The 25,107-nt window shown below is 40.8% G+C and overlaps 1 protein-coding gene across 1 annotated transcript; it reads left to right on the top strand.

Annotated features, from left to right (window-relative positions):
- The first annotated feature begins 259 nt into the window (after window positions 1-259).
- loxl1 (lysyl oxidase-like 1) lies at window positions 260-17,226 on the top strand. Its single transcript, XM_076156332.1, has 7 exons — window positions 260-1,756; window positions 7,004-7,112; window positions 8,156-8,293; window positions 12,307-12,463; window positions 13,133-13,228; window positions 13,477-13,592; window positions 15,210-17,226. The coding sequence occupies exons 1-7, from the start codon at window positions 664-666 to the stop codon at window positions 15,214-15,216; spliced, it is 1,716 nt and encodes a 571-aa protein (XP_076012447.1). The 5' UTR covers window positions 260-663; the 3' UTR covers window positions 15,217-17,226.
- The last annotated feature ends 7,881 nt before the right edge of the window (window positions 17,227-25,107 follow it).

Genomic DNA, 25,107 nt, shown 5'->3' with positions numbered 1-25,107 from the left:
CAAACCTAGGCTTGTACTAGATGAGAAAAGAATTCAAGCTAATGAGATTGGGATGTGTTATAAATCTGAATGCCTTTGCAGATGGTAATGTTGACTCTGGCAGCCTTGTGGAGACCTGGCTGTTGCATGCCAGGAAACATCACTAGCACTAGGGCCATGTGGGACCTCCTCTTCTTCAAAAAAAAAGAAAAAGAAAGAAAAAAGTTTGAGATTTTTTTCACAGCCCATTGTAAGTAATCTGAAGAGGCAAATACAAGCTCGCAGGCATTCGGCACACATGCACTTCTTTCTAGAGGCAGAGAGCAATGCTCAGTCTACCACAGGGAGAGCCAGCAGACCAGCAGCGAGACGGGACAACCTCTCACAGCTTTAACTGATGGTGACACCACTAGTGGGTCTTCTGACACCTTCTCTGACTCTCCTTGGTGCTACTGAATGCACAGTCAACATCCTCTATTGTTGGCAGTGAAGACCTGCAGATGGACTCAACCACAGGCTTACTCCTCAACCCTGCCTCTGACGCCACACTCACGCTAAAGCTGTACCACTGGAGAGAGGATACACATGTTTTACTGACAGGGCAACAGGTGGTTTGAGTTTAAGCTGTTGGTGGACTAGAAGGGTTTTTCCTTTTTAGTGAGCTGTGCCGTCACTGTTGCCAGTATGTTGCCTATTGTTAAGGCATGTTTGGTATTTCTTCTTCTGGGTTTTGCCCAGGCTCAGGTTGCCACACAGGCTGAGGGGCAGAGCCAAAGCCAGAGTCAGGGACAGGACAACTCTGCCACCCCTTGGAGGCAGGTTATTCAGTGGGAGAACAACGGCCAGGTGTTCAGCCTACTTAACAGTGGGGCTGAATATGTCCCTGCAGGGGCTGCAGCCCAGGACCGAGGCCCCAGGGTGGTTGTATCAGATCCTCGCCCACGTGCACGCAGACCTCAAGGAGGAAATGTCCGCAGGCAGGCTCCACCAAGAGCAGGTTCTGAGACTGTCCGTGGGCAGGCCAGGCATCCTTTTGGCTTTGGGCAAGTACCTGACAATTGGAGACAGACCACAGGCAGCGCAGGTAGTAGTCCATTCCAGGCGCCCTCTGGCACGCGATTCAGGCCATTCACAGGCTCTTCCTCCTCTTCATCATCATCATCTTTCTCCTCATCCTCCTATAATGTACCGTCCTACCCACAGCACCAGTTTCCTCAACAGCCCTCTTTCCAAGCTGTGCCTTATGATCCTACTTTTGTGGAGGGGCCAGTCAGGAGCTACGAGCCCCCCTTTCAACCTGTTATCCCAGGAGGAACATATGGTGGTGGAGCATACGGTGATGGAAGGAGCTTTACTGGAGTAGGATATGGAGGTGGTGTGGGCCCTGTGGTCCCAGGATCTGAACAAACTGAAGATGGTTACCGTTACTACCAGTCATTTGGCTATGGGACGAATCCTGTGGTGCCACAGGCTGCCCAACCACCTTTTTCAGATGGTCTGGACCGTAGATACACTCACAGTCTTTACAATGAGGCCCAAGCTTCTGCTGTCTCTGCTGCCAATGCCAACCAAGCTACCTCTGCATTAGTGGACAGAACAGGAGCAGTGGGTCAACCCCCGGTCAGGAGCCCCCAGTATGAGCAGTTTCCTCCATTTGGCAGACCCCAGCCTCCCTTTCTTCAGCCTATTCCTCCGGGGAGAGGTTCTCCAAACTCTGCCCTTGAGAATCCCAATGTCAATGTGGGGAGTGTGTACCGACGAACCGAAGAACAGAGAGGTACAGTAAGGTTTTTTTATTTTGGGTTCTGTGTGTTTACACAATGAATGCTTTCTTTTTCATTTCTGATGCCTGACCAAATCTTGATAATGCTAGAAGAGGGTGTAACGCATGCTGTAAGTGGATAATGGGAATGGATTGATGACTGAGAGGAGTGCGATTTCCTCTGAGTTTGTTTTTTGAGGTAAAAATTAAAACACTGAACATGTTGACTTTTGGGTCAGTTTTCCTATTTTTGCGGGAGAAAATGTAAAAAGCTGTGAGCTCTTCCTCCATTTCTGTAATTGGTTGAGATACAAATCTATAATATATAAAAACTTGAAGTACTCTCAAAGTATGCCAACATGTTATCCCGTCATTTCCATCTGTTATTTTTGTTTAAGATAAACCACGTGTTGAGAAAGCTGTGCCAATGTACAGCGAGCATACACAAGAGCCTGTGTGTTTCTGTGTGGGGAGTTGTTCGCTACAAGAAATAGATTATATCATCTTGAGGCCTGAGTTTGGAGCTGGGTGGTGACCTCATATAAGGGGTGGAGGGCTGGGGTAGTGGCTGCCCCCTGGGCTTAAGGACAAGAGAGGGGGAAACATGGGAAAGGGATACTTTGGGGGGAGGGAGAGGCTGGAAAGTCCCTGTAACACACGGGGTCCATTGCCTCAGCCACAGGAAACCAAATAAATATTTAGAATATTTAGTAAGAGTTCTCAAGGGGAAAATGAAGAGCTACACAATATGCTGTAACCTGAGTCAAAAAACACATTTTATTAAGTAATGTTTCTTTGAATCGGGTAGCAGGTGATCACTATTGTTTTGATCATTTTACTGGAAAGAGGGAGGTTTGGCAAAGTCTTCCAACTGGGATGAGGAAAATAATTACTTGCTTGAGTTTTCTGAATTGCAGCTGTCAGGAGCCAGGTACCATAGTATGGTCTGAGGTGAGAGGGGATGAAGACCTTTGAGCAGCTTCTAAAATGTATATTTTAGTCTACTCATTCATCTGCTTTTCTGTCGAACATTCCCTGTAGTGTGCCATATGCAGTGCGGTGCTTACTCATTAGCAACTCCAGAGCTGGGAGCCATTTCTTCGTCAGATAATGCCAACGTGTGTGCAGATGCCTTAGTGCTCTCACATGTAATCATTGTAATAAAGACTCAGCCATCGGGAGCTGTTGAATTGCGGGAATGGCTGTCATTTTAATTGCATAGCTTCATGACGTGGCATTAAAGTCTTACAGCAGTGTGATCGAGGTTCATGTCTATTTTACTTAAGAATGAGCTAAACTGGGAAACATATTTCCTCCACTATTTTTAAATTGATATCTGAGCAGATAATATTATAACAGAATAAAGACCTATATTAATAGCCAGACTGTTCATAATTGAGCAGTTGTCATTCAGGTACCTAGACAGATTAAAGTGGCTAATCAGGTATTTCTCCGTGAATTATGCATAAGCACAAAAAAATACAATCTACCTCAACATGTGAAACAAGTGGGTGTAATGGCACAAGGGTTGTAAAATGTGATGCGGGCACAAAAAGTTAGAATCTGATGTTTCCATGTTTTATTTGCTGTAAAAATTGTTTATATTATAATTATTGATTATATAAATGAAATTTTAGTCACTGAAGTAATGTATTTGTAAAGATTTATATGGATCAACATAAACCACCAAAGTGTATTGTAAAATCCATCAGGTTTATTGGCATCAAGTATTAGAGCTCCTAACTTGTGCTTGTTCATTATTGTCCAAAAATGTGATGAAATCTTCTCTGGGCCATTCCCCACCTATCCACCAAGTTGTGTCAAATCATTTGAGACCTTTTAGTGAGTAAGTAATCTAACATTCAAACCAACACACCAAACAATGGACGCAGGCATAAACAACATCCTTGTTGGAGGTAATCATGGCTTTAAGCTGTCATGTTGTTCCAGAGACTAGTTGTTCCCCACATCGCATAAATACAGCATGACCTACAGCCGCGGGGATAAATGCAGAGAGGAAGCACTGTTCAACAACACAACATATGTTGGATGGTGTTAGGTGGAGAGATCCTTACACCACATGAGAAACATTAAGGGTAATTTATCAGGTCTGCAGGCATCACTTTAAAAACAACACTGGCAGAGACATCAATCAGCGAGACACATAGTTGCAAAGGAACAACAGTTAGCATCTTGAAACCTAACTACTTTGCATTCATATCCGGCCTGGCCCAACGCAAATAGCTTTTTTCACTTTATAGCTACAAAAAAAGTTATATCACTTCTACTAAAATAATTTCATGAGCCATTACCATAACCACCCGCTGTTAGTCACAAGTATAACTTATAATAACTGCGCCTCCTACTCTCAATGGAGTTTGGCGGGCATGCTTCAGTGACGTCATCCTCTGACCGTTAAAATACAGCACCAGGGAACACTGATTTATGAATAAGAAGTCAGTCAATGTCAGTACAGAAGAGTCGGAACGAAAACAAGAAATTTCTGAATAAATCTTCTTCATTTGCTTTGAGGGTTGCTGAACGTATACCTGGTACATACAAAGTTCAAAAAAGGAGACAGCGCCCCTGCTGATGTGGTGTAATATTACACTTCACAGCATACAGAATACTTCAATACATCAATTCCAATCATTTTGAAATTGTTATGTATTGCTGTGATTGCTTGCAGCACCAGTTGTTGGCAGCTTCAAATCATTTGAGCTCAAACTGCTTGTAACTTCTTCATTCTTTCAGGTACTGAAACCATTTAGACATTTCTCGGGCCTTCAGGCTTCATTCTTTCAAGGGGTTTTCAAGATTTTCCCATTTCTTTAATGAGTTTTTAGAAAGTGCCAGTTTAAAATGCATCCCAATTTTTAAGCCCTATTGAAATACATGCCTTCATACATTCTGCTACAGACACCATTCAAACATTTTTCAAGTATTCAGGCTTCAAACCGTCAGGCACTTCTTCAGCATTCAGCAAAATTGTCAGGGTTTGCAATCACAGCGCATTTTCTTCAGGAAATGTATTTGTAGTTGTCACAATGACAGTATAATGATAAAGTTTTAACATGCATGTAGGTCTGAATGAACTTCTGAATTATTACCATGATTTATAGAGCTACAACAAGTGTGATTATTCTACCCTCAGAAGAGAGGCAGAATGTATTTCCACAAAATGTACCATTCAAACTGACACACAATTTGAGGTTGTCTAAACAATGAATAATTGAATATTTAATGTTATGTGGTAAGGAGGTACGTCTCTACAGTATATTGTCCCCAACATAACAAGCAGCACAGCACCTTCTGTTTCTTAGTCTTGTAGATCACAGTTTGTCATAAATAAAAATCTTCTACACAAGGATAATTAGTAGATAATTGCTGAACATTGAGGGCAGGTGAGAGGTGCTTCCATTTCTCTTGTAGTTTCAGTGAAGAGGATATTGTTTCTGTACTAAACTATTGCAAAAATGAATGAACAATATATCACCTGAACACCTACTAAACTTGAAATGACAATGTATGTTGGGAAAGTTTGGTATCTCCAGATGATGCTGTGATATTAATCATCTACTAATCTGTCCTCTGCTGCTAATATATTTTCGCCCTAAAGCGAAGTATCTAGAAGGAAAAATGTGTAGAGTGTTAATTTTATGTCCTTTTTATGCTCTATTAGATGGTGTAAAATGCCTGGCAAGATTCAGTATCTTTTCTCCATGTTCCACTTTGAATGGAATGTGTGGCTTTGTCGCATGCTGCCGAGAGCTGATCAGCTTTGGCTTTCAAGCACTTTATCCCTGTGAAAGAGACCTAATTTCACATTTCCAAAGATTAGAGGGCAGAGAACAAAGCCTTCACAGGGGGAAGAGAAAAAACTGGGTTGAGGGTGCTCTTGGAAAACCTCTACGTTTCACACTGCTCTTACAGTGTTTACATGGTCTGCCCTCGGAAGCTTTCCTCTGCCTCTGAAGGAGCTGTCAGATAGGATGTGTACTCAAGGCCAGGAAAGCCAAAGCCCCTATTTAAACTTGCATCTGTGGAGGGAGGACTCACCTGGATGTTAGATGCTGCGCAAACACGAAATGGGAAACTTCCTACACGGTTTCTATAAACACATGGCAACTAAACCCATTCCAAAAATGTAAATAAAACTGTTCACCCTTTCTCTTGCATCTTTAACAGACTCAGTGTGTGTGCCGTTTACTTATTAATGCCTCAAGACGAATGGCGTCACTTTCAGTTGCTGAGAGTCAAATTAAAGCATGTCTGGCCTTTGTGCTCTCAACTCAGAAGGGTGACAAGCAACACCAGAGACCCTTGCTGGCTTGCCCTTTACTAAGAAAAGGATCAACATTCACTTTGACATGTCAGGCATGTTTTTTTCTCCTTTTTTTCCCTTACAGTCTTGGTCAATGGCCCACTTTGAAAAAAGCAGCGGGTGAGATCATTGTTGTTTTGTCCTGGCACACACACACACACTTGCTCTCCCTCTATTTCTTGCTGTGTTACTTTATGTACTTGGGAATTTGTCCTTTCGCTTCATCTCTGTCCGTTGCACCGCAGAATCTGCAATATAAAAAGTGAATTGCAACAAGCTCGCCTCTGATCTGTCGCTCAGACGATTCTAAGTTTAGCCTTATCCCTAACGGATATGCCGAGTCATCTTACGTTTACTGTGCGAAAGGTTAAGCTGAAGTGACAAGCTCGTATTAGGATTTCAGCCATGGAAGATCACATCGCATTAGCTCGGCAGAAGATAACTTGCATTAATGCTTTCCTGAAGAATGAGAAAGAATAAGGTATATTTGGTAGGAGGCCAAATTAATTAACTACAGAAATTCATGGTAATGTATGTGTTGTTATATGTGTCTGGAGGGTAGCACACAGTACATCCAAACATAACCCTCACATCACCCTGTCTCATTTGGAAAACATAACCCCAGTTCTCAAAGATCATAATCTGGAATTCAAAGGAATTCGTGGCCAGTGGCATTCTGGGGTCTGTCCCAGTCTTGAACTGCAGCCCATCATTTCCTCCATCAGCACTGCCATGAATACAAGGTCATTAAAAGTTGATGAGAAATATGTGAAAGAGATCACGTGTTTCATTTGAGCAAAGCTTTCACTGGCAGTTTTGGAAAAAGCTGGAATTTACAGAGACTGATCCGTCATGAATTGCTGATGATTAACTTGAGTCATTTCTTTAAAGTGGCTGAACAATATGTATTGAGCAGTATGCGCTGTATGTCTTTTCAGGTTTGCCAGATCTGGTTCCTGATCCCAATTATGTTCAGGCTTCCACCTATATCCAGAGAGCCCACATGTACTCGCTCCGCTGCGCCGCTGAAGAAAAATGTCTGTCAAGGTAAGCTTAGTGGTTTTGTTCTAATGTCAGAGGAGCAGCATTTTCCTTTCACCTGTGTGTTTTAGTTTGATGTTGGTCGCAAATATTCTGAATATCAACATAGAGTAACAAAAAGATGGCACAGGGATGATTGATTAACATAGTTCAAAGACACGGTGCTTATGCGAGATGGAAAATCACTGTACCTGTAAAAGTATCTGTAGTGTAGGTGTGTATCGGTCTGTGTATGTGACATGTCCAGGCTGTACTCTGCCCCTTTGCCTTGTGCAAATAGAACAAGCAGGTGTAGAAAATAGATGCATAGTATACATTATATATAGAAAAGTATATATTATTAAGTAACATAACATTTTACAACAGGACTCAAAATCCAGGTCATATTTCCAGTCTCTCCTTGCGCCACACAAGCACGATCAGCTCAATGAGGTGTGTTCATGCCTCCCAGATCTTGATGGGCTAAACACAAACAGGTCACCTTTGGGGCTGTTGTATGTTTTATTTTCCTGTGCTGTCGGATAGCGTCCCTCGGTCTGGGCTCTTAGACTGCCTCTGCACTAAGGACACTATTGAAATGATGGAAGTGTGTTGTCCCCATGGCTGCTCTGTTTGCCCTCTTCCCATCACAAGCACAGCCATCCCTCAAAGCCCTTTCATATCCTGTCTGAGTTTGCAGCGATCACCGACAGATGGCCTGTTGTAATTTGCCATACACTCCAATGTCAACAGCAGCCACAAGACGAATGGCTTAGATCTTCTGTGCTTTTGCGAGGTAGAGGTTGTGCCTCTCGTTTTTGCAAAAGAAAGTGCACGGTGCAACAGAATGTATACATGGCTCTGTTCTTTACAAAAGCATTGAAACTGTGTCTTTGGAAATGTGTTTAAACTGTAGAATTGTAAAATGAATTATTTATTAGATAATCTCCTGCTTCAATGTTGTCTGGTCCTGCTCTTTTGCTTTGCTTGCCCTATTTATGATAAACAGAGAGGCGTTCTCTGCTGCCACTTGTACAGTTCCCCTCACAGTTTTTGTTTCCGCCATTCAGCTCCGCCTACACCTCTGAAACCACAGATTATGATGTCAGGGTCCTGCTACGTTTTCCACAGAGGGTGAAGAACAAGGGGACTGCTGACTTCATGCCTAACAGGCCACGTCATACCTGGGAGTGGCACAGCTGCCATCAGTAAGTACTTAATACACAACAGATTTCACCCAAACAAGCAGCTAGTCATGTTTTAGTGGTTACAACGTGAACCAGGTGCTGATGAGCAAAATTCTGTTCCTCATTACTACAGTGTTTTTATTGTCAGATGAATACAACTCCTGTGGGCTAGTGTGTGTTGTTATCATGCTGTAAAAGACTGTTCTTGTAGTAAATACACATCTTTTGAAGGACGCTCACTGACATGGTTTTACACTGTGAAAGCCTTTTAATTCTGCATGCTCAGATCAGTCGTCTGCAGCCTCATTAGCAAGAGCCTGTTGAAGTAGCTTTGTGTAACTGCTTATAACAGCACCCAACTTAAGGGAATCACTGTGCGGGATGTGCCTCCAAACAGCATTCTCACAACACGAAACACCTCAATTTAAATTAGCGTCATTCAGCACACAATATAAAGATTTTAAGGATGAATTGTTGCAGATTTTTGAGTAAAATGACAAAATGTACAAGAAAGAGCTCACCATAACAAGATCTATGCAGGTTGAGTCCTAACACCAGTGGGGTCGACCCACACAGCCCATTACTGGGTGATGCGTGATATAGAACAGAACATTTTTTCAAATCAGTAAACATTTTGAGTTGAGTCTTCAGCAGACAGATTTCAGCTGGTTTAACAACACACCAGTGGCCCAGATTTAATGTCTCTGGTGGGCTGTTGATGAGGTGATTTTTAGGTCATTGTTTTATGATGCTATATTCCATGTAGGCTGGTTTATGTCTCAGTTTCACACTAATGCAAGTGCCAGACTTGCTTTACTATCCTCATCTTAGAGGAATGTTGACTGACCATTAGGAGATTGGCCGTGTCGCTGTCTGACGTCAGGCTGCATCTACACAGTGGTTCCCAGAAGATTGAATACAGGGCGGCTGTGTGATTAGAATGACCAATCAATCCATTTTTCCTGTCAATCTGTGACACCAGATCACACCAGTGCTTTACTATGATGGTAAGGATTAGTTAGTTTAGTAGGACAGAGTGCTTGGTTTCAAATTAATCTCTTTTAGAGACTTTTCTCCGCCCCTCTTTTTTCATTCTGTTCAGAATTCTAGTCACTACTAAAATTCTCATAGAACCTACTGCAGTTTACTGCTTTTTGCATCCCCAACTGTGATCTCAAATGCTGAAAGGCCTGTGTGTGTCGCAGCACAAGTGGAAAATGAGTCATGTGTATGAAGAAGGACTGGAATGTTTTGTGTATTACAATTACAAGGTATTCTTGTTAAAGCCTCTACGTGTCTCTCCAGCAAAACATTCCCTAAAGTTGACATAGCCAGTGAGGTGATCCAGGATTCCGATGAAGCAAGAGACCCTTCCAAGCATAGATACACAAACACACACACACACACACACACACACACACACACACACACACACACACACACACACACACACACACAAACACACACACCTACACACACACACACACACACAGAGAGCAGATAATCATCTCAAGACTGCCATCTAAATGAATTCCTGTTGTGGGAACAAAAATAAAGACTGTGCCTGACTTTTTAGGCCCTCCAGATTCCCTGTTTTGAGAGAGCACACATCAGCGCACACACTCGTACACCCAGCGTGTGTGCCGACATACACTAAACCTGCAAACAGACACCATTACATATATTTGTGGCTTGACAGAGACAGGCAGGTGATTTATGTCCATAGTTTCTGTAAAGATAGTGTTCAGCTGCAGATAATAATAAGCACCTACCTGAGAGCCTAATTGGATGCTTCTCCTATGGAAGGAATGAGTTCATGAATGGTCACTTGCTCCATCTGTGGAAAGTTTCCCCTTTTCCATCCAAGTCATCCTTCAGTCTGTGACGACTGTTCCAGTAACAGTTGTTGCTATGTTGAAACATGGCTCGTGCAGTACAGCAAAAGAGTAATATTTATACTCTATAGAGTTTGTCTGACTGTAATAGATCCAGTGCTGACCTCACCTGTGCTACAAAGGCCAAAGTAAGCACAACTTAAGTAGGCAATGCAGAGAACTGTACCATATGTGACTTTTGCACAAGTAACATGAACATAAGTCATTCCTGTAACATTTAATGACGTCATCTTGCTGTCGGCCTTGCTTTTGTTGGAATGTAGACCGATTACAGCATGCTGACATAAGCTGACAGACATGAATCTGCCCCGCTGAAATATTCTTGAATAAGCAATTTTAGAATATCTCTTTACAGTGAAGCATTGCATCATTACTTTTATTGTTATCCAAGGATCCTTGGTTACCATGACTTGGATGACTGAGAACCTTCACAGACATTTTATTGTTACCATAATTTGAAAAACACTTTCTAAATAGACTGAAAATAGACAACAGCAAAGTGGATAGCATCTACATACAGATAACATAAGACAACACAGGCAGTTGCATCGAGCTGTATCTGATATAGGGCACACGCACAGGCTGTAAAAAAAGGCCATTGCTTTGAGTGGACGTATCCTTCTCCTGGTCAGATAAGCTCTCTCTCTCTCTATAGATGTACCCCCCTCCCTTTACAGGCTCCTATTAATAACTATTTCCAGTGCTGGACTAAGCTTATGACCGGCACATTGTGTGCATGCATCCAAACAACCACTCACCCCATTTTTGCATGTACCAAGCAGATGATAATGGATGCATGAGCGTGTGTTATTGTGTAGTAGGGAATAAAGAAGACTGAGGAATATACTGGCATCTTAACGGACACCCTGCAGTGGACCTGGGTCTAAGACAACCAGTATCCAGTCGCAGCCTTTCTGAGCCTGCTGTTTTTTCACGGGCCGACACATACTTGATCTGCATCTATGCTCTGCATCCCATTTTTCATTTCCCTGTAAAGATAAAACTGAAAATTGGTCTGACTTTTTCAAATTAGTTTTCCCTATTTATTATTTCGGTAATTGGTAAGGAAAGTCAGAGAATATGTCAGATTTATTGTCTCTCTTCAAGTTTAATTTACGTAAAAATCTATTCATGGTAATAGACTATATGCGTTTAATGCAAATTAAATGGTATTGTCAAACACTAATTTATTAAAGCAAATGATTTGCTTGCACAATAAATCATAATAGGATTCTGTTTTTCCTCTTGTTTTATTACAAAATACAGAAAACTGATTGCAAAGAGTATTTAAACAGTCAATTTTTTGAATAAGTAATGATGTTGTAAAATGTGTTCATCTTCGTAAAACTAGGGGGAAATTGCACTTGCAAATTAAAATAAACATCTACATTTTTATATCTCCAACTGATTGAATATGTGGCTTACATGGTTTACTGACAATAGCAAAAAAATGCAAGTCATCTTTGCATATGCTGGGTTTGTCTTTGGGAAAGAATAATTATACATCTCTGTCAAAAAATAATCAATTGAAAAAGCTAGTCATTCAGGTAGCTACAGATCCACAGATGTTTTTTCCTCAACAGATCTAAGGTGTTTGTTCATTTTACTGCACTTACACTACTGAATCTTCAGTCTGTAAAAATGTTCCATCAATAGGAGGCGCTACAAAGACATGTTTTTCCCAGAGTGCTCCATTTATGGATTGTACAAACATGCACCCCGCCACAAACACACATCAGAGTCAGTACACACACATTTCCACCCTCACACACAAACAAACATGTACCTATACATCAACACACACGCACACACTTGCTTACATATACACCTCTGATCTTGCAGACTGATATAGGCTAATTAACAACATTCATACATCATTAGGTTGTTAATGTCTTGCTTCATCAATGCTTTATTGTTGCCATTAATTAGTATCCATTGTCCTTTGATATTTCATGATGTGCTTAGTGAAGATGCAACATCAATAACAAATGTTAACACGTGAGGTTAATGAGCTGAACACTCAACAAATAAACAAAGTCCTGCGTGTCTTGTGAGAGTTTGTAAGACTTTTAGATTACAATATAAACAAAGTTGTGTGCCTCACTTTTGTATGACACATTTTGCTCGTCTCAACAACAGGCACTACCACAGCATGGATGAGTTCAGCCATTACGATTTGCTGGAGGCCAGCACGGGCCGTAAGGTGGCAGAGGGACACAAGGCTAGCTTCTGCCTGGAGGACACCACCTGTGACTTTGGCCACCTGAAGCGATACGCATGCACTTCTCACACTCAGGTAATACAACCAACGAGACTATCAGGGGAAATTCTATACTGTTCCTAGATAAAGTGTTTGAAATTCTAGCATTGTCTGGCCCAGAGGAATTACTGGATGTAGTGGTCACTAGGAGCACACTGGGTACCCACAAGACTGAGTGAGCACACACAACAAAGAGGCTTCTCACAGGAGTAAAATGAGTATCTCTCCTCCTCTATTCTCCTTGGGAAAAAATACCCCCTCCTGTCAGGAGTAGCCCCTGAGTGGGCACACTCAGGAAATGCCAATGTTTGGACATTGATTTGGAAAAGGTGGATAAACGATTAGGTGGTGGGATTAGTGAAGTTGTGTTCTCAAAAAAGGGTTGAGACTGGCCCTGCTCCCATTCATACTGAGGTAACGTTAAAAATGATTGCTGGCAATATGATGATGAGTCATTAGGGAATGCTGTACAAAGTAAAGTGGTAAAAGTTCAGAGTGAATATAGCAGGGCATAATAATATAGCGCAACCACTTTTTATAGTATTTAATTTTCTCATTTGACCACTCATACATGGCAGCATATGACTGAGAAAAAGTCGATGCAACTATAAAATATACAAGAAAAAATAGTAATGCCTCTATGATGTTGCAATCGTCCTGGGCGTAGATCAGTATTCATTATTAGCCTCTCCTCTATTTTTTCAGGGTCTGAGCCCAGGCTGCTATGATACCTACAATGCTGATATTGACTGCCAGTGGATCGATATCACAGATATCCAACCTGGAAACTACATACTGAAGGTAAGATTGAAGTGAGATACCAGATGTGTATGAACGTGGCCAGTTTGCAGATGGTACGAGGTCATGGAAGGTAGTGGGTCTAGGCACCTAAAACGAACTGAGCTGAGAGTTATAAGAGAGTATTTGAAGATTTTACAGAAGTTTTTTATGGTCTGAATTGACGTGTTTTGAATGCTGTGTGGGACTTTGTTGTTGAGATCTCATGAAGAAAGTCAATTCTAATGTGTCCTTTGTTGTTTATCTTTTAGCTCCAAGTGAACCCCAAGTTCTTGGTGCAGGAATCAGACTTCACCAACAACGTGGTCAGATGTAACATTCACTACACGGGACGTTTTGTTAAAGCAAGCAACTGCAAGATAACACAGTGAGTGAGAAACACAAGATGTCGAGTTTTATTCCAATATTTGATGAATGATGAATAATTTGCTGTGAGAGTGTTCAGCTCATTTGTTCTGTTCTCAAAACCTCCAAGTTGTTTGTCTGATTCCAATTTGGGCAGATTTCGGATACTGTGGCTTTTGAGGAAGATGTGCTTTTTTAATTCGCAGCAACCACTGATATCTAAGTGCACAATGTACGTGTTCTAGAACAAGAAATATAGTGCAAATCATAGATCACGGTTCATATCATTTTCTAAGAGTTATACAAGACCACATGATACTAAATACAATTTTATGAGAAGCCTCACAGTGTTTTGAATTACTTGGTGGACTTAATGGGTTCCTGGCTGTAATGTTTGATGATTTAATGAATTATGTTCTCATTCTGGAGTTAAGATTAATGGCCTTTGAAACCTTCATACTGTATTTCGCCTCAAAGGGAGCAGTAGGGGTGTTGAACATTTCAATAGCTATATTAGGAACTGTATCATTGCTCTTAGAATCACTATCATATCATCTTGCGAAGACTTTACACAGAGTGGATTTACAGGAGAAAAGCATCATTACGTTCAGATGACTGTGGCCAATCACCCGTCATTTCACTATTAAAGTGAACAATTCACTTAAAAGTTAGTTTGCATTTCCAGAGTTAATAATTAATTAGATGTAATGGTTACATTATGTTTTTAACAGGAATAGATAATCAGATCCCATTACATATTTTTTTAATTTATGCGGTACAGTTTGATGATTTAGTTCATTATTAGCTTTGAAGGTTGTCAGGGACCACGTACAAAAAACACGAATCTCAGCGGAAAATAAATGCTTTGCTGCGGAGTTTGCTCATAAGTATTTTCTATCTGCAGTCCCCGGGCAGGTAAACAGATGCAATACTAGATAACAATAAAACAGAACAGTTCAAATAAAACTCCGGTGTTCATCGCTGAGTATTCAAATATGTCATTACATCCTATAAACCCATGTCTTCACCTTTGAGGATAGATATTCGTCATGGACTAAAACACCACTTCTCTCTATTATCATGCCAGCTTTACCTGAATTAACGCAAGAATGCTGATCTTGTACTGCTGCATAACATTGCTGACAAACCACGGCCACACTATCTGTGATTACTTATTTTGTTTATCCATATAGCTGATGATGCACTACAGCTGATATCTTTGCCTTATAATTTATGTTTTTGGTGTCACAACTGTACGTGTATGAAATAGTTATTGGATTCATTCTAATGCCGCCTCCCAGGATTTTGTACAGGTAGCATTTATGACTGATTGTCAAAGCTTTAGTTCAGATTGTTTCCTGCCATATTTTGATAGAGCGGGTGTCTAGGGAGCTTTTACAGGCAAAACCCTCAACAATTAATTGAAAATTGAAAACATTTTAACATTTTCACTCAGTGTTAACAGTGGTGATGCATGGGGAGGTAGAGCAGTAGAGTGTAGGTCACCTGAGTGCTGAATCTTTCAATCTACTAGGAATCAAATGTTTCAAGCAAAACATTTCTGTCATATCTCATTTTGGAGTCTTTGGTTTCACACTTTATCTAAAAGGAATGTCATTAATTGCCCGTTTTTTTACAGGTCTTGATTTGGCACAGGAAGGTTGCCGAGCTGGTGTGACCCGGAATGCTGTTCCATTGAAATGTGAATGGAATCATTTGGGTGTTGTTTCATTGCTGATGTTGTCCTTTACTTTCTCATGTGTATGCTGATTTGGCATATTGCACATTGACATGCCAATAACTAACCTACTATTCAGAATAGGACCATTCATTCTCTCTTAATGCTTCATCTCTCATAATGCAATTCCACGACACATGCTAAGCCCCATCATTGAATACAGATTATGCACCATATACTGAAATCAGTAAGGCAGGTTTCAGCTGAGGTCCCCACCAAAAATAAATAAATATATAAAAGGTGGGAGGAGGGTTGGAGGTGTCTGTTCAAGTTCATTCATCCATGCTGTCTTGGGGACAGACAGAGAGGACTCCAGTGTCTTCGGACTCCTGAACGTATGTTATTTAATGTTATGTTTGCCAGCAATTGAAAACCTGCAAATGCAATTGTATTGTATTTTTCCATCGAATAGTCAGTTAACATAAAGCGTCTTACCGTAGTAGGAAATTTACTGCTTTAAATCCCGACATTTTTATACTGTGTCCCTGTCCCTCCTTTCTTATTTCAATAAAACAGCAACTGGAAGCTCAACTGGCAGAAAGAGAAGCTTCCTAGAAGTGTGTAATCTATACCTTTACGCTGCCTGTGTGTCCCTTCTTCAACTACCAACACTGGTCAGATGGCACATAGGTCATCTATACCTTTGAAGAATGCACATTACCAATATTCCACTGATGCATGACTTTAATGATGAAGAATATTTGTTTGTAATGGATTGTATTTGATTGTCTTATTTGAATTGTTACTGTAATTTGTGAAATATATATATTTTTTCTTTTTTTCCTGATAATCGGAATTATTATCACAACAGCCTTATGATAGTGATGCAGAGTGCCAGAGAGCCACCTCTACCTACCTCTCTCAATTTGCTTGAACTTGAGTATTCTTGTTAAATGAATGGTTTCTTTTGGAATTTATTGTCATGGTTCAATAAGCCTTTATACTGCTTTGGTGCAACACAAACCTAAACTCTTAGGTTCTATAAGACATACCTGAACTTTGGTGCAATGATGAAATTCAACTTTTTTTCAAAGATAGAGTTCAGCCTGTTTGTATTAATCAACAACAAAGCTACTAAAAATGGTTTCCTTCATTTACAGTTTCGTAATTTCACCATACTTTTTTTTTTTCAAAGATTCTCATTTTGCAACAAAACCATAAGCACATAACTGGCCTGGTCTTTAGAATGTAATTACAACAGCACACAGGCCTTTCATGTTGTAAATAGTCAGTGATTCTATTTGATCTGCAAATTGTCTGACTGTGGTAGCTCAAGATAACACAGTGTGCTGATTGAGAAAACTGTAACAACAGATTATACTAAGGTGCAGAGGAGTGAAGAGTAGGTGACCGTTTTATCTTTGATGCGACTTTGATGAAATTTGTATTTTTCTTGCACTTTTGTCAAATGTCACATATAATAAAACATTTACACATCTATTGGGTTGACATGTGAATATGAATGTTTTGTGGTGCAGTGCAGTGCATCCACTTTTGTTGCATAGGAGCACACACATACAGGTATATAGAATGTGTGTAAATAGATTAAAAGCAAATGCTGTTTGATAGCTGGAGTGGCTTAAATCACAGTCCTCGGAAAATAGTGTTATGCAAATAGTGGTGTGGAATGTTTAATGCATTAAGGCATTTGCCCTGCTATGTGATTTTTGTCATGCATTATTCAGGCAAGGATGCAAATCTGACCTTTTACAAAAACACAAATAACATAGGCTGTTTATGAGATGAACAGGCTTTCAAATGCAATACAATTAAACCACAATATATGTATAGTGTAAAGACAGTAATTGTAGCAGCATCTATACATAAATTGGACTGTATTGTGGTGCCATTGGGCCAGTAAAAGAATAAAATCACACAATGTTGCAGTAGAGTTCCTGCACATTTAGAGGTAACAATCTGATTTGGTCAAACTCTAATCTGTGCTGTGGTCTTTTCTGCTTGCAAATCATCAATATGGCTGCATATGTCCCTCTTTACGCAATAGAAACAGTGAATAATTTAATGCATGTGTGTCTTGTGGAAGTGGAAATATAGAGTAATGAACATGATTTACTTGTCAAGTAATTACAGGCTTCATTGCACACTTATTACTAAAAGTCAAGATAATGTTCTCTCACTTTTAACAGAAAAAAACCCAGAGTGCAAAGAATAATTGCATAATTACATAATTAGATTTGAAGAAAAAACATACTTGAGTAAACAGAAATGTGAGGATTCATCGAGCAAAAAAAAAAGAACAAAGCAGTATAGAATGAAAGGGAAGAGAACAGAGAACAACTTCCTAACAGACACGCTCAATCAGTCAGGCGGAAGGCAGATAGAAGAGTGAGGATGTTTGATCTGTCTTGCTGAGTCCAGCTGTTTGTCTCTGTGACAGTTTGATATTTGAACATTGAACATACAGAACATTCTTAGATTAAATTCAAATAAAGGTTGTGTATCTATTGTAAATTATGACTACTGCTTATTAGTAATCGCTCATATTTGATTATGTCCTGTCGCAAAGTTGTCCAGGCATAACATGGACATTCCTCTTGGCGTGTCCATTCTGTTATTTGTTATGACAAAGTTCTAACTCTCGTCACTCTCGTTCTGTCCTAACACAACCTTGACCCTTGTGATGGCTCTGTCTCTTTGGGCTGTTTGTTCAGGCTGTTAATCACTCCATACCCAGAGTGTGTGTATGTGGAGTAGTTGGTGTGTGTACTTTCCTCTGAGCATATGGGTGGTTGTGTGTGTGTGTGTGTGTGTGTGTGTGTGTGTGTGTGTGTGTGTGTGTGTGTGTGTGTGTGTGTGTGTGTGTGTGTGTGTGTGTGTGTGTGTTTGTGTGAGAGAGAGAGAGAGAGAGAGAGAGAGAGAGAGAGAGAGAGAGTGAAACAGCACATTCCCACCAGGAGAATCTGCGGTGATGGTGATATACTCCAGTCAGATACATATAAATGATTTAGTAGCTATTCTGGTGACAAATGAAAATGCAATTATATTTATCAGATATGGTTCTGTGGCAGAGGGGGGTTTGCAAGTAAATCCAAGAAGCTCGATGTTACGAGTGGAGCTCATCAAAATCCCCAAATGCCATACAGGCCAGAACAAATCAGACTCACAATGCAGATATACAATATATAGATGCAGGTATGGTAATGAGAAACAAGACCAGGAGGAGACTGAGGGATTGAGAGATAAATCACAAGTAGTAACAGTAGTATGAAGCCGTTACGAGCAAACAGCAGAACCTGCAGCATGTATGTTAGTGTAACAGTTCAGAAACAGCCTCTTCAGAGTGAACCAACATCCTGCAAACCTCAATCAGTGAGAGCGCAAAAAGATTTAGGAGAATGTCTTGCAACAAACAGATATGAAATTGTACCAGGTAGAAAGCACTCTGCAGTTGGGGGTTATATTGTACATTTTATAAAATATTTTAAGGGTATCACACTAAACAAAAGTGAAATAGAGGCCAACATGTCAAACTACTCTTTTGGTACCATGAGCATCAGAGAGGATAAAGTACCTGAAGAAGCTCTCCCAATGTGTGATGGCTTAAAAAGCTTTGTTTGTGTGAAGATAAGCGAGGGCTAATGACACAAGGGCTAACTATAGTGAAGCCGGCGTTCATTGCAACTCTGACCAATTGCAGGCCAGGAAGACAGTGGGTAGTTTCCTGTGAGTTTTTCAGAATAAGAGTCTATATCAAAGGTGATTTTGGTATTGAAAGCTGTCTTTGTTTTTGGTGGACATTGAGTAAGACAAAGACATTGATAAACTGATTTGAATGTTTTCATTTGTGTCATTTGTAATATCTGTTTAGAAGTATGCCTGTCACTAGTGGAGTAAGACGTCAGAGAGTAAGGGTGATGCAACACAGACATTTAAGACTCAAACAAATGTATTTTGTTTCTGTTCCGACAGGAATAACACGTAGTGTGTTACACAAAGGATCAGTCGCAGCTTCATGCTTAAAAGTGTAACAAATACGTTGAACTAAGAGCTATATGGTTATCTTTAAACTGACTATTGGGCTACTTTTTTGGCTTAACTGTGTTACTCTTGGATCAATTAACACATCAGTCAACATCATCACTGTCACCACATTTTGTACTTCATCTGCCAACTAAGATGTATTAATGCAACTTAACCCTCACTGGCTTTGAACCAACTTAATCAGGGTTTAAGAGGGTTAAGAAGCAAACTTTGAAAGTAGAGGGTGATTTGCACACAGGCTCTCTTGTTGATTTCATAAGTGGTCATGGTAATGGTCCAAGATGTCCTCATAATGGGAATAATGATGAAAGATTGTGATTAAAAAACAGCATTCTTTGCTTTATGTTGTATAATCTTGTGTATCAGGATACCTCTGGGCATTATCACTTCCTCAGCACATAATATATAGTATCCTTCACCAAACCCCTGATTTGTAGAAACTACATAAACATGTGCCAGCTTCATATGATGACATCACTGTGAGCCACACATCACGTGCCCACCTCTCTTTAGGCTATATCTTGATTTGTCTCTTCACTATTGAATTTTAATAGTCTGGATTATCTCCAACGATGTCTCATATTTGGAAGATGTATGTACATCATCACAAGCACTTAAGCCAGCTTTTCGACTCGTGTGCTTACATTACCTATTTTTCTTGGCCCAAAAGTTTGAAAAATCTCACGTAGATGAATTTAACTTTCCCCCAGACCAATAAAAAGATTAACTGCTGACAAAGACTCAAAGTACTCCTCCCTAATTTGACCAGCTGGCTTACAAGGAGACAGGGCTCAGAGACATGACTTGAGACTTTGATTCTTCACTCCGTTGGGTTTATGTGAGGATAATTGAATTTAGTTGGGAAAAGAGAATAGGAACAAGTCTGTGAGTCGACTCTGCCAACAAACCCACTTCCAGACTTGAGGTCTAATTTCTGCAGAGCCTACTGTGCAGAGATTCTGTGGCACAATATCAAGGCCACAGGTAATTCATCTTCAGGCTCTAGCTCTGCTTTGCAGCCTAATTAAATGAATAAAGATGTGAGGAAATCTTCATTTCCATAGGGATAAACACATTGCTGCATGGGAAAGGTAAGAGGAAAGGCTGGCTTTGTAAAGGAAGAAAGGGGACAGATGAGAAACCACTAGCTGGGAGATGGAGAATGGCTGAAGACATTTGAATAGTGAGGGGGGAAACAGTGTTCTGATTTACATGCAGCTGCAGTTGCTGGCTCATTTGTTTTGATAATAGCTCATTCTGTGCACACTTTATGCAGAGCTGACTTCACCATATTTTTTTCTGCGTTAACAAACATCTCACTTGGTGTGTTAACACTCTGCATCGAAGGCGGTGGGCGTTACACGAGACAAAGAAGCAGCTTGTATCATAGACACAAGACACACTCGAGTGCACCGCCTGGCAGCTTAAATACCTCCTGCCTCATCACTGAAACATCTGGATGAATTTTGGTGTCTGCTGTGAAGAACTAATCCCTCTTACAACTCGGTTCCCTCACTTTCCTCTCTCATCAATTTTAAGGAGTATGCAAATGGCCAAGTCCGCATGGTTACAACAACGGGCAATAAATTCTCATTAGGGCTTTCCTTCCTTCCTTGAAAAGCAGGAATTGAAGTAGGGATATTCGTGTTTATAGTCCCAGGCAATTGGAACAAACGAGTCGATCTTGTGGAGGGTAGATAGGCTCCCAGCATTAATCGGATCTCCATCAACCCCCCTCCCCCTCGCCCAGCCCACCCCCACCGGCTCCATAGGGAGCGTCAATGATGAAGTTGGCCACGAGGAGCGACTGCCCCGCGCCGCTGTGCTCATCCTCTCTCCCCTCTGACAGAGTCATATTTCAGCAGACTCATTCTCTGGCTCCCACTGTCGCCGTTTCCTGTGCTGTCAGGGGCGCGGCTCCCATCATCAGATCGGTGATTTCACAGGCCGGTGGCAGCGGCGCTCCCTCACTAGAGCCGACTAACATGGTCCCTCTCCAGACAGCTGGGTGACCCCTCCTTAGTAGCTGGCTGGATGCTCTGATTCCTTTCATCATTCACTTGCAATATGATCTTCGATGGAAAGTTTTTCCACTTGACTCCAGTAAATTTTGGGAGCTGCTAAATTAGCATTCTTATTTGTGTGTGTCAACATATAAGTTCAGCTGGAGTTCCTCGTTATCATTTTTAGCACAACGTCGTCACTTTAATTCTGTTGTTCAGGGCAATTAACACTTCAGTTAATTTGTGAATGCAACCATTTCAATGTTACAGCAATGTGAAGGCCTGACATTTAACCACTTTAGTTAGTGGTGTGTGTGTCTGTGTGTGTGTGTGTGTGTGTGTGTGTGTGTGTGTGTGTGTGTGTGTGTGTGTGTGTGTGTGTGTGTGTGTGTGTGTTTGTGGTGTCAAAATATTTTCAAACAGTAAAATACTTGTCAGCTTTGTGCGATATTCAGAAAAATAAAGTTGGAAAATAGAAAAAGAAACTAGCAGGATGAGTGTGAGATCATTCTGTCATGCGCATTTACCTTTAAATAAAACCGTGAGCTCATTTTTGTTTTTGATGTTGGTCCCCGTTATGTGACTTCTTGTAAAAGGTTTGCGGTCGATGGCACTAATAGAAACGCACAGATGGACGATCTTGCAGTTATGAGCGTCATCATTTCCCATCCTTTGTAAACAAACACATCTACAGAGACAGACTGCAGAAACTGAGTTAGTCTTACATTAATTTCCGTCCAATTGAAGTAGTTAGCCAAGTCTCCCCTGTCAAAAGAGCAAAGTGGCATATAGGCTTATAGTTGTTGGCATACTGGATAATTATCAATATATCAATATATTCAATATCTTGTGAATTGCCACCAGTGAGAAAAAAATGCTTAGCACACGTTGCTTCTTCTCTACTTTGGCACAATTTACCTACAGGATGCTTCGGTCTGTGACCACAGACACACACACACCCAGCTCTCTCTTTCTCACTCTTTCTGTGTGTGTGTAGGTGTGATACATGCATAAATGTGTGCTTGTGTCCATGCATGACTCATGTCTGTACACCTTTGTCCAGACAGTAATGTGTGTGTGTTTAACAGCATGAAAGGGCACTTTATCTTCATCTCTCCTGAGAAGTAAAACATAAAGGCCCTCTGTTCAAAGTCAAAGTCTTTTTCATGGACTTCACCTCCTCCTTCTCTCCTCCAGCCCCTCTGTTCCCATGAGCGAAGAAGAAGAGAGCTTGTCCGCTGTTTCAGAGAACTCTTCTTGCCTGTAAATGTAGCAGGACAGTTATAATTGCCTCAACGATTAAGTGAATGTAGTTTTCTTCCTCTGGTTTGAGCAGCAGGGCAACAGCAAAGCAAAATTCCCATTCAAATCTCGTTTTCCTCTCAAAAACCAATTTTAAAACAGTGTGATACTTCTTACTATAATCAAAATATGAGGTCATAAGACATTCTCTGCTATATCTCAAGAGCATCTCTCCTCTTGTATAACATAATTCCCAAAACTAATGTATTCAATATCCGAAAGCAAATCACCTTATCTCATAGGTGACCTAATGCTTAATATGTCATTTGTCCTTGCCTGTAAGACTCCCAAGTGCGGTATTTGTGAAATGCAAGCAAAATAATGTTGCTGGTCCATCAGGGAAGGAGGAGCTCTCACTTATAAAGCACACACAATAGGAGATAGCCACTGATGAAGCTTAAAATATGAACAGAATATGCCATTATTATATTTCACCTTTTTGGAAAGACGCATTAAACACTCCGCTTGTGGAGAAAAATAGACTGGAAAAACATACAACCTTCAAATGCCTTTCAGATCACTGTAAAGCAGCTGTTCCTCCTGCTCTGCTCCCACATTTTGTCCCATGATATGTTCTTACGGGGATAAATATGTTTCCTTTCACGTCAATAGGCAGTTGAATATTTTCACAGAGGTGAGCAGAGGTGAATATGGAATCACTGTATCTCTAGAGTCTCACCATTTATGAATCAAAGGTTTGCTTTCCTTTAGCCGAGACTCGTCCTGTTTACCTGAAGGTACAAGGCGTTGCTGTCACTACTTGTCAACCAAGAAGAGATTTCCATGTGTATGGCAATAATAGCGCTTGTTGGTGGATGCTGTGGGCTCCTCTGGGTATTTATAACACTGTTTAATTTCATCTTCAACTCCACACAAGTAATTCTATCACTCTCAGCGCACAGAAAGGCAGAGAGCAGGGGAATGAACATTCACGGATAAATCCTTTTAAATGGGCAGTTTGAATCTAATCTGTGATGGGCACCTGCTTAGAGGACTTCAAAGGGAAATGTGTTTTGGTGAATGTGAAAGAGTTAAATATTCACCCTAACTATCTTAGATTTTTTTTTGTGCTCTTCGTAAAGGCTTTATTGGTTTATCACAGGGGGGAAAAACAAACGTCACACAGCGCCCCTAGTGGAACGTTAGTGGAATGGGTGGACAGTTTTTGAGGGACAATACTGCCACCTGGAGGCCTTGTCTCGTATTTCATCACAGTGATGTAACGGTGTGTAAATGCAGGGTTATTTTCTGTGTGTACTGTATTGTAAATAATTGTAAATAAATGTTGTGATTGAGTACGCGGCCTAAATATAATTAAGATTTAAGATTTAAGATAGTTTTTATTTAAGTAATTTTGCATGCAACTGACAGCAATCACACACAATTGAAATTTGTCTTGCAGCCCCTACATATCACACACACAAACACATGCACTACAGAGGGGGTGCAGGGCAGCCATTTTTCGGCGCCCGTGGAGCAGTTGGGGGTTCGGTGCCTTGCTCATGTGCACCTCGGCAGTGCTCTGGAGGCAAACTGGCAACTCACTAGCTACCAGTCTGCTTACTTGGTCCACACGGGGGACTTGAACCGGCGACCCTCCGGTTCCCTGCTGTCCGGCCCAGCAGACTGAGCTACTGCCGCCCCCAAATGTTACATAATGGGCCAAATGTAACAAACTAAGCACTCGAACAAGCAATGAATAGTTGCTATGCATAGCCACCTCCAGCAGAATAATAATGTAATGAACAGTTATAAACTATGAATATTAAACTAAACAGTTTGGCTGAAGACTTTATTTGATGAGCACATCCTTAAACTATCAGCAAGAGCTTAATTTAATGTCGGCAGGGGAAATACAAATGAAAGTGTTCTCAGTGTTGAGAGCACAGTATAAACAGTGATAACTATTATGGGATGCATGGCTGCAATCCACAGTCAATAAAAAGGGAAATTTGTCAGAAGAAATTAACAAATCTCCAGACTGTAGAATTTTCAGAATTATATTTGTCTAAAGTAAAGTGAACATCTGTCACATCGATCCACCCATCAAACTTTCTGAAGAGCTCTACAAGAAATATCAGCAAAGGTTATGTTGCTTTATTTTTACAAGGAGAGAATAAAATGGATGTAGCGTTAAGCAAAAGGTCAGAAAAAAGTCAGCCGGAAACTGCGAAGAGTTATGGGATGGGAAGAGTGAAAGAGGAATACTCTGCCACCATCTGTCCTTGAGATGCCTTTGAGCAAGGCATTTAACCCTCAGCCACATCAGCAGAGATGCCTTGTGCTCCATAGTGGAGGACAGCCTGGCATATTTATCATGTATTAATATGGAGATTACTTCTGGAAGGCGAGTAAATGTTACACAGAAAATAAGACAATATGCATATTTGTCGCTCTGTGTGTGTGCGCGTGTGTGAGGGGGTGTTACACAGAAAGACAGGAAACAGACAGGACAAAGGAGAGAGACAGGGAACGGACGGGGCTGCCAATTA

This window comes from Genypterus blacodes, unplaced genomic scaffold (genome assembly GCF_046128005.1).
Source record: "Genypterus blacodes isolate CSIRO-AG114 ecotype Tasmania unplaced genomic scaffold, CSIRO-AGI_Gbla_v1 ptg000067l_1, whole genome shotgun sequence".
Taxonomy (NCBI): Eukaryota; Metazoa; Chordata; class Actinopteri; order Ophidiiformes; family Ophidiidae; genus Genypterus; species Genypterus blacodes.
The sequence above is the reverse complement of the archived record's forward strand: the minus strand, read 5'-3'. Positions and strand labels throughout refer to the sequence as shown.